At 42.6% G+C, this 14,594-nt stretch overlaps 1 protein-coding gene across 1 annotated transcript in view; it reads left to right on the forward strand.

Moving 5' to 3' along the window:
- Nucleotides 1-850: 850 nt before the first annotated feature.
- The window catches only part of RTN4RL2 (reticulon 4 receptor like 2), a 699,852-nt gene continuing 686,108 nt past the window's right edge, over nucleotides 851-14,594 (forward strand). Inside the window, exon 1 of the mRNA XM_077493194.1 lies at nucleotides 851-980. Coding sequence (XP_077349320.1) covers nucleotides 851-980 — 130 coding nt within the window. The remainder of the gene's footprint in view (nucleotides 981-14,594) is intronic.

The raw sequence follows: 14,594 nt of genomic DNA on the forward strand, positions 1-14,594 counted from the left end.
CATTTATGAACATAAATTACTAATTTGTAAAAAAATTTATAGAAACTAAAAAAAGTGTTTTTTTTTTCAAAATGTTCGCTCTTTTTTCTCTTATATCGCAAAAAAGTAAAAAACCCAGTGGTGATTAAATATCACCAAAAGAAAGTTTTGTCTGTGTGAAAAAAATAAGAATTTTGTTTGGATACAGTGTTGCATGACATTAGTACTTGTCATTCAAAGTGTGAGAGCACTGAAAGCTGAAAATTTGTCTTGGCAGATAGTGAAAGTGCTCTGTATTGAAGTGGTTAACCATGTACTTTTAAACCATGCCCCATATCATGCACTTTTTAGACATGGCCACTTTTTGCACAGTCCGCTGTTTGCACTGCATGACCCTCCTCCAGGTAGTCCCTCTTCTTGAAATTCTAAAGCCAGGAGGTATGCCTTTCTTGTCTTACGTAGTTTCCTTTGGACTCCCCAAAACCAGTCTTAATTAGTAGGCAAATTGTGGCTTCCAGCTCAAAAGTCAAAGCTTTGACATATCCTCCTCTCCTTTGAACAGTGCAATGAATGACAACGGTCTGACAATGGGGGGGCTGGCATTGCTTGGAAAAAGTGCCAGGCTCTGAGCTTCCTGGATTCAGGGGTTCCTGTTTTACCCAAAATCAAAAAAAAATATGTGTAGGAATCTTGGAGCAAGAATGTAAAATTTTAAATCGGTTTGAATGGGTTAAGGAATTTAATTGTTTTTCTTCAAGAAAACCCAGACACAGAATAAGCAAATAGACATAGCTGTTAACAAGGATTCATGCCCTAGCAGCAAGCTTGGTGCACATGGTAAGGCTACAGATCTGCTTACACACAGCTCCCTATGTTTTTCCTCCTCCCTCTTCTCCTATGCTGCTGCTCTCACATCCCCCCACCCTCTCTATCTTTTGCTGGCCACCTCTCAGTCACTCCAGAAACAAGGATGCAAACAGAGTGCAAACTCACCCTGCGAGGTAAGAGAACCTTAATTTTTTACCTTTAGTTTGTAAGTGCACATGTGAATGTTAGCTAAAATAAAACAGCATCTAGTAACCAACAACAAGCTGTTTTTTTTTTCTGTAATCAGTTTAGTCAGAATAAATATTATTGCTTTGGGTTAGAGTATTTTACCCATTGTTTTTATCTTATGGAGTAAGCCATTAGAATAGATAACAGGTCATTTTAAAATGACATGGAAGGCGGAATTTCTGAAACTAGGGGACTGTTCGTAGCGCGTACATCAATGGCTAGCAGGTACTAAAAAGGGTTTGAAGGCAAAAAATAAAAAAGCAAAAAAAGAAAATTGGAAAAACAGTGTTGATAAAGGTTAAAAAAGGATTGTAGTTGAAAAGTTCTTATACTGGCTTACATGCATTGCAACCTGCCTGTGCAAACTATTAGGTTAAGGTTGAATTTTACAGTAAGGTATACATGCATTGGCTGAAAAAAGTTCCAATGTATTTGCAAAAAAATGCAAAACTAGACAACACAATAATTGAATTAGACTGATAATTTGTCATTAGATTTAATTCAGTATACAGCCAAAGTTGACCACACACCACAACCTCTTAGTTTAGTATTTTATCTACAGTTTGAATGTAACGTAGGTAACGTCATGCTTAATTAACAGTTTTTACAGCGTATACAGTAAATATATCAATTAAACCAATGATATAAGATTCAATAAACAACCATCCGCCAATAAAGTGCTCCGTGCTCCAAAATTCATAAAAGTGCTGAAGTGCTCCAGATAAACATGTTGTGCATTGTGGCACACACCCCTCTTGTGCCCTTATTCACCAGAAAAAATGGACACTCCGCTTTTCAGTCTGGGGGTCAAACTCGCTTATATCTGGTGATAAGGGTGCTACGGATTCTTCTCTGTTCTTGGAAATCTCCAACCTGCTGCTTTTATCAGGCTCTGCCACGTCCCTTTTCTTAGTGAGCAGGATTGTCCTCTCAGGAATGTTCTCTTCTTCCTTGTATCTCAGAAGTCATAGAAATTAAGAATCGATTTGGGGGTTATAGTGCTGCATGGAGGGGGGGGTTGTACTGATGGGGGGTGTCTCAGGGTTTGTCTTCCCTCTTCCTCTCAGACCAGTCTAAACTATGTAGATTGTACAGTTAAATTGTAATACGTGTGGGGCCATGTACTTTCAAAACACACTCCACAAGGACCACAAGTAGGTCATATTTTTCCAGACTGTTGTAAAGATGTTAGTATTATAACACACAAGTTATTTCACCTGTTAATGGTCTGTCAAGCCTTATCTATGACCACAGACTGACCACAAAAACAAAGCAATATAACAGGTTTATGATTTTATTTTAACAATCGGGCATGTAGAGGTGCCATAAGGAGCACATATGATGGTCAGGACCCATGGTTAGGGATTGGGTGCTTTGTAAAACACAGGAAAAATACCTCTGCTCTCATTTCATTCTTTAAGCCACCTGGCTCTATGTCTATGCTACAGTAAGTACATAAAATATATGGATGGAGGATTGCTGAGCATATCCAATAAATAACAAAATCTTTGTTCTTGGGTATGTCCCTAGGTTTGACTACTCATCAACTACACAACATAATATCTATTTTTAATATATGTCTTTAATTGGGCTCATAAAACAGGGCAGCAAATAAGCAAAGCAGTACAGTTTCTGTATCATCTGATCAAACAGTATTTTTTATTTTTTATGCTAGTGATAAGAGATTTTCACTCTTTAGTTGAGTACATATGTGGTGTTGAGGCTGTAATGTGCTGCTGTTTGCTAAAACAGAATGTGTGTAGTGGATTATATTTTATCCAGACTTTAAAGGAAATTTCTAATTTAGCAGAAAGATTTAACATATAATATTGCTACAAAAGTCATTTTAAAATGTAATATTATTATTGAAATTACTTTTCCATGTCATTCTGCAGACGTGTTCAGTTCTAAAATTGTCAAAACATTCAAAAGGTTTCTTTGCCATATGGCAACCTGGAGAGGTTTTGTAAATCATTGTATAGAATTTTCCCTGAAATATAATTTCCTGCTTGTATGATTGTCAGGGCACCCTGCTTTTCTTATGCCCTGTCGGAGTAAACTCTGAAGGTTTTTCCAACAGAATTCCACTGAAGCTGTCTTGCATACACACGATCATACCAAATTGGGACTGTCAAAAATACAACATGTATGATGGGACTAGAAAAAGGAAGTTCAATAGCCTGTAGCCAATAGCTTCCATCTCATACTTGCTTCAGAGCATGTGTGTGTTGTTTTTTGGTACATCAGAACAGCATACAGACGAGCGATTTTCCCAATAGGAATTTGTTCGTCGGAAAAATATAGAACATGTTCTCTTGCCAAGTCCATCAGAATTTTTGACGTAAAAAGTCAGTTGGGGCATACACACGGTCAGAATATACGATGAAAAGCTCCCGTCGGACCTTTTCTGTCGGATATTCTGACCGTGTGTACGGGGCATTACAATTCTACATGGAGATACAAGTAAAATTTTAGGCTTCCACTGTTAATAGTTGTTTCATTTTTGGTGATATACCTTCAAAGTACCCCCTCTTACTGAAGGAAACAGCTAGATAAGTTATGGTGAGGTGGGCTAAAAGAAAAGTTGCAGAGGTAAATCATTTTTTTTCTTTTTTCAGTGCTTGGAGTCCAGGATTGTCTACTTTTAGCCAGTTCTTACCACTGCAGGTTCCAGGTATTGCCAATGGATATGGGAGCCCGCTGTGGCTTCCTGAGGAAACACAGCTAGCTCCCCACTGCTTATGCATAATCCTGCAGATTTCTGAGACATGCGGGAGGGGATAGGGCGGGTGAAAGGATGCCATCCTCATCAAAGCAAGGATTGCAGAAGTGGCAGCAGGTAACGATAAAAATTGGTACTCGTCCCTCCCACCCCAAATAAAAACCTGTGAATCAGTTACAGGCTGGGGGGGGGGGGAGGGGAGAACCAGTGGGACTTAATATTTTGATAAAAGAGAATATTTGGAGGCCTCACTTCCACCATAGATCCAAAAAATAAGGTGTTTATTCCTCATTTCAGAATGATGGGTAATATTGTGCAAATTTTTTTGTTATGTCCCTTTTATGCCAACTGCAAATTCAAGATGGCTGGTTTATCGTAAAGATACAATCTAATATTATAAATCCAATTATTCCAAATTGTGTACACTTGTTTTGGGCCAGAGTAGGGATAAGCTTTGAGTTTGAGTCGAACTCATGTACAACTCGAACATTGCCTGTTCCGCGAACAGTAAACAATTTGGAGTGTTTGCGGCAAATTCGAAAAGCCGCGAAACACCCTGTACAAGTCTATAGGAGAAATTTAAAGTGCTAATTTTAAAGGTTAATATGCAAGTCACTGTCCTAAAAGTATTTGGGGACCTGGGTCCTGCCCCAGGGGACATGTATCAATGCAAAAAAAAAGTTTTAAAAATGGCAGTTTTTTCGGGAGCAGTGATTTTAATAATGCTTAAAGTGAAACAATAAAAGTGTAATATTCCTTTAAATTTCAAACCTGGGGGGTGTTTATAGTATGCTTGTAAAGGGGCGCACGTTTCCCGTGATTATAACTGTCCCTGCACAAAGTGTCATTTCTGCAGGAAAAAAAGTCATTTAAAATTACTCACGGCTATAATGAATTGTCGACTCCCTTAATACAGAGAAAAGTAATTGAAAGTCATTGATAAAAAAAAAAAGCGTGGGGTTCCCCCAAATTCAATTATCAGGCCCTTCAGGTCTGGTATGGATTTTAGGGGGAACTCCACGTCAAATAAAAAAAAATGGTGTGGAGTTCCCCCTAAAAATCCATATCAGACCCTTTATCCGAGCACGCAACCTGGCAGGCCGGAGGAAAAGAGGGGGGATGAGAGAGCGCCCCCCTCCTGAACCATAACAGGCCACATGCCCTCAACATTGGGAGGATGCTTTGGGGGTCACAGACCCCTCAAAGCACCTTGTCCCCATGTTGATGAGGACAAGGGCCTCATCCCCACAACCCTGGCCAGTGGTTGTGGGGGTCTGCATGTGGGGGGCTTATCAGAATCTGGAAGCCCCCTTTAACAACATCATCTCTCCGGGGTCCAGCGATGGCTGATCTGATCCAGCAATGGGTGATCTCTCTCTCCAGTCCAGCGCAGTCCATCCATCCTCTGTCTCCACTGGCGGAGACACTGTGGGATCCCGGCAGCCTGACCTTTCTTATATGAGGAGGGCGGGGCCACCTGTCACCTGACCCCGCCCCCCTCTGACGCAAGTGGGGAAGCCTGGCTTCCACAATGATGTATGGGTGACCCCGCCCCCTCTGATGTAACAGAAACCTGTGTTACATCAGAGGGGACGGGGTCACCCACACGTCATTTGGGAAGCCAGGCTTCCCCACTTGTGTCAGAGGGGGTGTCAGGTGACTGATGGCCCCGCCCTCCTCATATAATAAATTTCAGCCTGCGGGATCCCGCAGTGTCTCCGCTAGTGGAGACAGAGGAAGGATGGATGGACTGCACTGGACGGAGAGATCACCCGTCGCTGGATCAGATCAGCCATCACTGGACCCCGGAGAGATGATCATCTGTCACTGGATAGCAAGAGTGGATTACCACTGCTGAAATCTTTTTTTATTTTTTTTTTATTTTTAATAAAGGACTTTTTCAAAAGTGTGTCTTTTTTAACATTCTTTTACACTTTCTTTGTGAAATGGTAGGGGTACTTTTGTACCCCCTTACCATTTCGAACAGGGGGGGATCTGGGAGTCCCCTTGTTAAAGGGGGCTTCCAGATTCTAATAAGCCCCCGCCCACAGACCCGCACAACCACCAGCCAGGGTTGTGGGGATGAGGCCTTTTTCCTCATCAACATGGGGACAAAGTGCTTTGAGGGGGTCTTTGACCCCCAAAGCATCCTCCCAATGTTGAGGGCATGTGGCCTGGTACGGTTCAGGAGGGGTGGCGCTCTCTCATCCCCCCCTCTTTTCCTATGGCCTGCCAGGTTGCGTGCTCGGATAGAGAGTCTGGTATGGATTTTTAGGGGGTACTCCACGCCATATTTTTTTTTAATTTGGCGTGGAGTTCCCCTTAAAATCCATACCAGACCTGAAGGGCCTGGTAATTGAATTTAGGGGAACCCCACGCTTTTTTTTTTTTTATCAATGACTTTCAGTGACTTCTCTGTATTACGGGGAGCCAACAATACATTATAGCCACGAGTGATTTTGGCACCACACCGATTTCCAAAAGTATTTTCTGTGCTGCTCTTGGCGATTTCGGGGTGCGATCTCCATTGACATTTGTGCAGAAACCCGCACAGATGTCTCTGAAATCACACCCGAAGTGGGGCCTGACATGCCGGAATGAAATTGTGTGGGTTCAGTTCAACTCGCACAATTTCATTCCCGCAGTCAGTGTTAACCAAGGCTAAGGGCCAGTTCACTCCAGAGCGCAGTGCCGAAAACTTGCAAAATGCTCTGCAGTTGCGATCTGTTAAAGTGGAGGGCCACCCTGAAAAAAAAAAATACATAAAAAATGTAAAAAAAAAATCATTAAAAAAAAGAAAACATTTAATTTTTTTTTACTTACCAGAAATGCCTGTTGCTAGGCACATCATCCTAATCTGCCTCTTCCTCCTCCGCGGAGATCTTCTTTCTTCCCTCCTCCGTGCAGCGTCTTCTGGGTAATGGGTCGCGCTGTGTTCTGGGAACTGTGTGTGCCAGAACACAGCGCGCCCCATTCACAAAGCGCTGCGCAACTCGCGCATGCGCAGTAGGAAACGGGCAGTGAAGCCACAAGGCTCCACTGCCTGTTTCCCTTAGTTGAAATGGCCGATGCCGGGACCCGAAAGCCGAGGGACGGGTCAGCCTCAGGCGGCCGACATCGCGGGCGCCCTGGACAGGTAAATCTGCTTATTTAGTCAGCAGCTACAGTGTTTGCAGCTGCTGACTTTTCTATATATTTTTTTTAAACCAGCCCTCCTCTTTAATGACACCCAAAAATGCAGGTCGCAAACTCAGTACAGAAGTACCATGTGAAGCAGTTACAGCAAGTTTACAAAATTTGTGCATGTACTACTTTTGGTGCGATGCGGTGCAATTTCAGCTCATTCAAAATGAATAGGATAAAATCACACCAAACAGAACTGCATGTGAATTGCACGGTTCCTGGTGTGAACTAGCCCCATTATTCATGTTAACACATTATGTGTACTTTTCATTTTGAATGAAAGCAACATAATGGGCATCTGGGCAATGCAAAGTGTGAAAATATGCTGCATGTCCCTTTTTTTGTACGTTCAAATTTCTGAAATAATTCCTATCTATCTCAGCCCAGAGATGGCCATAGACATGAGGTATGAATCTCCAGATTTTGAGATTGAGATTAGACAACAATCTTATATCTGGTGCAAGTAGTCACTGTCAACCAACTGTTCTCCAGGGGGAATAAAGAATTGGCTTGGTTTGAAAACAGATGTTTGTCTGTTTCTAACCAAAAATATCCAAAAACATCTATCTGTCAATGCCCAGTTAATAGTGCTGCAGTATACCGCATACTTCCACTGTAAAAATAATGTTGTATTCATTAATAGGCATTGATGTTAAGAGCAGGCACAGGTCTCTAACAATAGCTTTAGTGATTTTTTTTTTTTTTTTTTTACAAAAGAAATGACAGATGCATATATTAAAATTACATTGCAATGCTCACACATAAGCTGGACCCGCACAGAAAGGTCCATGGATACTTGGGAAAAGAATGTGGATAGTTTAACACCTAGTGAATATTTTATGTTACTGTATTAAATTTCAGGTGCTTGAAAAAATAAAAAAATAATGACATAGTGATACTTCCCTGGAAGAGGAGTGCCATTGTTTCCTTCCTATGTCAGACTTGTGTATTTATTATTGCTAGTCATGCCATTGTTACATGGCTGGAAAAGCATGTACATATGTTCTAAAGAGCAGTACGTTTACTTATAGATAAGACAGAAATTGCATAGTATAACTGAAGGCAAAACTTCAGAGGAATTAGAACATCTGTCAGGTTATTATTGCTGTCTGTGCCCTTATTAGGGAGATTTACCCTTCGTGTATTACTGAGAGTGAAGGTGAAAGAAAATATGCAACCAGGGATTCTTGTACTTTAGAGGGATTTCTCTCACTCCCTGTTTTGGCTATAGGAAAGGAAATATGCCCAAAGGGACTTGTATGAGAAAAAAAACTTACTCTATACAAAATGTCTAAAAAAAAGTTTAGCCTTTCTGACCATTCATACAGATGTGGGCATATGTACAGTCATAGTTGTGTTTGTTATAATAGTCCCCCTGGATCAGTACCATATGTGACAGCTTGGCAGGACCACTGGAAATATATATATATTTTTTTAATCCCTTTTCTTCCATAATTGGTGAACATATGTTCTGAAATCTGGCAGCAGAGGATTGTGGTGCAGTAAAGCATGGAGTGGATTTTATAACTGGCCAACAGTGGTGCTTCCAAACTATAGATGATAAAGCCTGGAACAAAAACAGAAAAATTGGAAAAATCACTGGTTTTTGTTAAGTATTTTTTCAAAACCTTTTTGTATTTTTTTTTCTGGAATAACTGGGAAAAAAGTGTGGAATATGTTCTTTTACAATGATAAGTAATACATCTAAGACATGGTATTCAAACTATATAACATGAAGACCTTAATGAGTCTTAAGTTATTGTTACAGCTGAAGACAAGCAAATCCTGGAATACAGTTCAAGTAACTGTTACGTACTGTCTGGGAGAGCCTGACGAGTAGAGGGAGACCTCTTGTACAGCCTCGGCTCAAGGACCACTGGAGTTGCAACAGTGGCCTTGAGCACAGTGAGGTAAGAATGAGCAGCAGAAGGTAGCAGGAACAGTGGATGCAGGTATGCTGTGGATGCAGGACAGTGGATGCAGATATTCTGTGGATGCAGGACAGTGGATGCAGGTAATCTGTAGATGCAGGACAGTGGATGCAGGTATGCTGCCGATGCAAGGCAGCGGATGCAGGTATGCTGTGGATGCAAGTCAGCGGTACCGGAACTACACAGGCTGTAAGCAGAAGACTGGAGCAGAGTCAGACAAGCCAGGTCATACACGGAGGATCAGTCTACCATAAACAGCAGGCAAAGAATAGTCAGAGTTCAGGCCGGGTTTGGCAACAGGAAATCAGGCAGACACGCAGGAATAATTGGGGTCAAGGCAAGCCAAAGATCAGGACTGGGACCTGAACTTAAAAAAATAATTTTGAAGGCTTATATGCAAGTAAATGGCCATAAAAAGGGCATAGTGGTCGGGGGACATTTATCAATGCAAAAAAGTTAAAAAAAAATAATTTTTACAGGAGCAGTGATTTTAATGATGCTTAACCACTTAAGGATCAGAAGGATTTTCCCCCTTAATGACCAGGCCATTTTTTTGTGATACGGCACTGCGTTCATTTAACTGACAATTGCGTGGTCATGCAATGTTTTAGCCAAACAAAATTGACATCTTTTTTCCCCACAAATAGAGCTTTCTTATTTTTTGCGCTATAAACAAAAAAAGAGCTACGATTTTGAAAAAAAAATAATATTTTATACTTTTTGCTATAATAAATATCCAGAAAAAAAATCAGTTCAGGCCGATACATATTCTTCTACATATTTTTGTCAAAAAAATCACAATAAGTATATATGAATTGGTTTGCGCAAGAGTTATAGCATCTACAAAACAGGAAATAGGTTTATGGCATTTTTACTATTATTTTTTTTTTACTCGTAATAGCGGCGATCTGCGATTTTTGGTGAGACTGCGACATTGCAGCAGACAGATCGGATACTTATGACACATTTTTAGGACCATTGACACTTACACAGCGATAAGTGCTATAAAAATGTACCGATTACTGTGTAAATGTCACTGGCAGGGAATGAGTTAACACTAGGGGGCGATCAAGGAGTTAAATATGTTCCCTTGTGTGTATTTCTAACTGTGGGGGGATGTGACTGACTTGAGGAGGAGACTTATCACTGTTCCTACTTAGTAGGAACAGACAATCTGTCTCTCCTCTCCTTTCAGAACAGGGATGTGTGTGGGTATTACACCCACACACATCCCCTTTCTGGCTCTTGTGCCCACCCGGCGGTCATCGTGACCACCAGCCACGCGCAGCAGGTCCCTAACGTACCTGCTTTAAGGGGCCGACGTACAGCTACAGTGTTTTGCGGGAGCAAGCCGTCCTGCCGCAGTATAATGCAGGTGGCTGGTCGGCAAGTGGTTCAAGTACAGCAATAAAAATGAAAAATGCGTAACTACACTTTTGTTGAGAAAAAAAACATTCCCTCTGGGTGAGCTATGTACATTACAAGGATTATAACAACCTTTGTTGCAGATTCCTACCTTTTGTTATTCTGAAGAAATCCATGTGTGCTTGTCTGTGCCTCCAATCTAAGTGGGTCTAATGGGAGTGGTTTCATAATTATCTGTCAGCTGTGGCAGCTGCAGGGCTCTGAGGAAAGCTGCTGGGCCTGCATCCCTTTAGACATGTTCCTATTGGAAATATCTCACCAAAATTGAAATTTTTGCTGCAGGGGATGTCTGAAATATGACTTGTATCTTAGGGGAAATTGGGAAATTTGGTGAACTAATCACACAAGCAGGGAATGATATTTCTGGGGAGCAGTCAGTACACATTCTGTGTACAGAACAACTCCATGTAGCGATATTGCATTGCATATATAGAAATTTACAGCGGCTGCAGTTTGAAAATGAAAGGTAATTTTTAATAACATTCAATTACAATATGACTTGTATTGCAATTGTGCACGCTATATTATTTTTTCTTTATTTGCAGTTTTTTTTTTGCCTCACAAAAGTGGAGTTACCCTTTAAATATAGTGCCTGGGGGTCCCCTTAGTGCTTGTAAAGGGGCATGTCTGTACCGTGGATAGAACCTGCTGCAAAAAATTTGTCAAATCACATTTACATTTCCGGCAATAAAATACCATTTCCGGCAACAGAATTTCTTTTAAAAAAAAACGGCATGGAGTCCCCCAAAATCCATAACATGCAGCCTGGCAGGTCAGGAAAGGGGTGGATGAGCGAGCGCTGAGTGTCTGAGTGGTCACTGAGTCCCCAGCTTTAAGCGGGATTGTGTTATGGCACACATATGCAGAGGATTGGCAGCCATTTGGATTGGCCTGCTATTGGCCATTAAGTGTGCCCAGCGCATATACAGCAGCTGTGTCAGGGCTGGCTTAGCCCTTCCTTCTCTGGGCTGGCTGCTCAGCTGTTGGCTAATTGGCAGCTCTCATCTCTCTCCACAGTTACCAGCTGTTCTTGATAATGCTTGTCTGACCTGCCTACTTAAAGCTGTCCAGCTCACTTCATCTCTGCCTTCGCCTTGGTCACATCACAAGAAACCATCTCCTGCAGTTCTGTTTAAAGACTGGCTTGCTGACATCCCTTCTGGCTCCTTATCCTGCTTGCTGTTGTTCCACTTGGATCCCTGACTTCTGGCCTGGCTGATTACCCGATCTGGTTATTGAACTCTGGCCTGGCTGACTACTCGATCCGGTTACTGGACTCTGGTTATGCTTTGACTACGCTTTCTCTGTTTACCTTTTTATTTTTATTTAATAAACAAGTGTGATTCAATTGTACTTCTGTCTCAGTCTGATTCATGGTTTCTGACAAGCTGCAATCCTGCCTGAGTCACCTTGCAGATAGAAAGAGGTCTAGGATACATGAGTATGTTTGGCTTGAGGTCAGCAGAAGGGACCAGATGCCATGCTAGCAATGCCAGAACCAGATCGTTTGGTGCCCAGAGCAAAGATAGCAAACTGCACCCCCCCTCCCCCCATTATCATCACCGTTCATCATTGCTGTTGTTACTATCTGTGCCTCTCTGGGGATTTCTGCAGGTATTCTTCCCACTCAGAACCCTCAGAATACAGCATGCAGTAGTACCATCCCGAGGCCTTTAATGTGTAACATACAGCCAGGCATTACATACTCTTGCTCACTGAACCCTGTATGCCTTACTGTCCCCCATTCCTGGTCTTCCCAAAGCAAAAATCCCCCTTCCCTCAAGTATCCTACCTCTGTGTCCCCTCTTCCACGGCTCACAACACCCCCAGTTCACAACTCATCCCTGCACCCCCATTTACATTATCCCATCTAAAGCTCACTTTAATCCACAGCTCTCGCCTTTGCCACCCCCATGTTTCACTTCGCTTCCCCCATGGCTCTCGCCTTTGCACAACCTGCCACACTTTCCACAGCTCTCACTATGTAAAACCTGCCCTCTGCAACTCCCCCCCTCTGCACAGAGCTCCCCCTTCCCAGTTCTCCTCCTCTTCTTCTCTGCACAAATCCACCCCCCCATCCACACTTTCACAGTTCTCCTCTCCCCAACTCTCCTCCGTGTACAAATCCCCCCAGATCCCCTATCTGCACACATCCCCCAGCTCTCCTCCATGTACAAATTTACACCAGATCTCCTCTATGCACCCCCCCCCCCAGCTCTCCTCCATATACAAATCCTCCCCAGATCCCATCTCTGCACACATCCCTCCAGCTCTCTTCCATGTACAAATCCCCCCACACCCCCTTTCTGCACACATTACCCCAGCTCTCCTCCATGTACAAATACCCCCCGTTCCCTTCTCTACACACATCCCCCCAGCTCTCCTCCATGTACAACCCCCCCAAATCCCCTCTCTGCACAAATCCCCCCAGTTCTCCTTCCTGTACATATCCCCCCCAGATCCCCTATCTGCACATATCCCCCAGTTCTCCTCCATGTACAAATTCCCACCAGATCTCCTCTATGCACACCCCCCAGCTCTCCTCCATGTACAAATCCCCCCCCAAATCCCCTCTCTGCACACATCCCCCCAGCTCTTCTTTCTGTACAAATTCATCCAAGCTCTCCATGTACAAATTCCCACAGATCCCCTCTCTGCACACACCCCCAGCTTTCCTTTCTGTACAAATCCACCCCAGCTCTCCTCCATGTATGCATCCCCCCCAGATCCCCTCTCTACACACATCCCCCCAGCTCTCCTCCATGTACAAATAACCCCCGAAATACCCTCTCTGCTAACCCCCCCTCCACTGTTCCCTCTGCACAAATTGCTACCTGCTCTTCTCTCAGCACATATTCCCCCTTCCCCCACACCTTTACAGTGCACTCCTCTCTGCACAACTTCAGGCTTTGGCAATCCCTCACCTCTTCCGATGGCCACCGGTCTCTATGGTATGTGCAGGCTTTTTTTTTTTTTTTAAGAAGAGCACAGAGAGCTCCGCCTGATGTTACATAGTTACATAGTTAGTCAGGTTGAAAAAAGACACATGTCCATCAAGTTCAACCACAAAAAAATAAAAACAAATTAATAATAATATCATACAATCCCATATACCCAATTCTATACCCACAGTTGATCCAGAGGAAGGCAAAAAACCCCAGCAGAGCATGATCCAATTTGCTAAAGCAGGGGAAAAAATTCCTTCCTGATCCCCCGAGAGGCAAACAGATTTTCCCCGGATCAACTTTACCTATAAATGTTAGTACCCAGTTATATTATGTACACTTAGGAAATAATCCAGGCCCTTCTTAAAGCAATCCACTGAGCTGGCCAGAATCACCTCTGGCGGGAGTCTATTCCACATTTTCACAGCTCTTACTGTGAAGAAACCTTTCCGTATTTGGAGATGAAATCTTTTTTCCTCTAGATGTAAAGAGTGTCCCCTTGTCCTCTTTGTTGACTGTAAAGTGAATAACTCAACACCAAGTTCACTATATGGACCCCTTATATATTTGTACATGTTGATCATATCCCCCCTTAATCTCCTCTTATCAAGAGAGAATAAATTCAGTTCCTCTAATCTTTCCTCATAGCTGAGTTCCTCCATGCCTCTTATCAGTTTGGTTGCCCTTCTCTGCACTTTCTCCAGTTCCCCGATATCCTTTTTGAGAACTGGTGCCCAAAACTAAACGGCATATTCCAGATGAGGTCTTACTAATGATTTGAACAGGAGCAAAATTATATCTCTCTCTCTGGAGTCCATACCTCTCTTAATACAGGAAAGGACTTTGCTCGCTTTGGAAACCACAGTTTGGCATTGCATGCTATTATTGAGCTTATGATCTACCAAAACCCCCAGATCCTTCTCCACTATGGATTCCCCCAGTTGTACCCCCCCCTAGCATGTATGATGCATGCATATTCTTAGCCCCCAAGTGCATAACTTTACATTTATCAACATTAAACCTCATCTGCCACATAGTCGCCCAATTAGACAGAGTAATTGAGGTCGGCTTGTAAATTGGAGACATCCTGTAAGGAGGTTATTCCACTGCATAACTTGGTGTCATCTGCAAAGACAGAAATGTTACTTTTGATCCCAGACCCAATATCATTTATAAAGATATTAAAAAGTAAGGGTCCCAGCACTGAACCTTGGGGTACACCACTGATAACCTTAGACCATTCAGAGTAAGAATCATTAACCACTACTCTCTGAATTCTGTCTTTTAGACAGTTTTCTATCCATTTACAAATTGATAATTCCAAACCTGTAGAGTTTACGTTACACATGAGCC

The sequence above is a fragment of the Lithobates pipiens genome, unplaced genomic scaffold (genome assembly GCF_037356315.1).
Source record: "Lithobates pipiens isolate NorthernLeopardFrog02 unplaced genomic scaffold, aLitPip1_a1.2 Scaffold_19, whole genome shotgun sequence".
Classification (NCBI taxonomy): domain Eukaryota; kingdom Metazoa; phylum Chordata; class Amphibia; order Anura; family Ranidae; genus Lithobates; species Lithobates pipiens.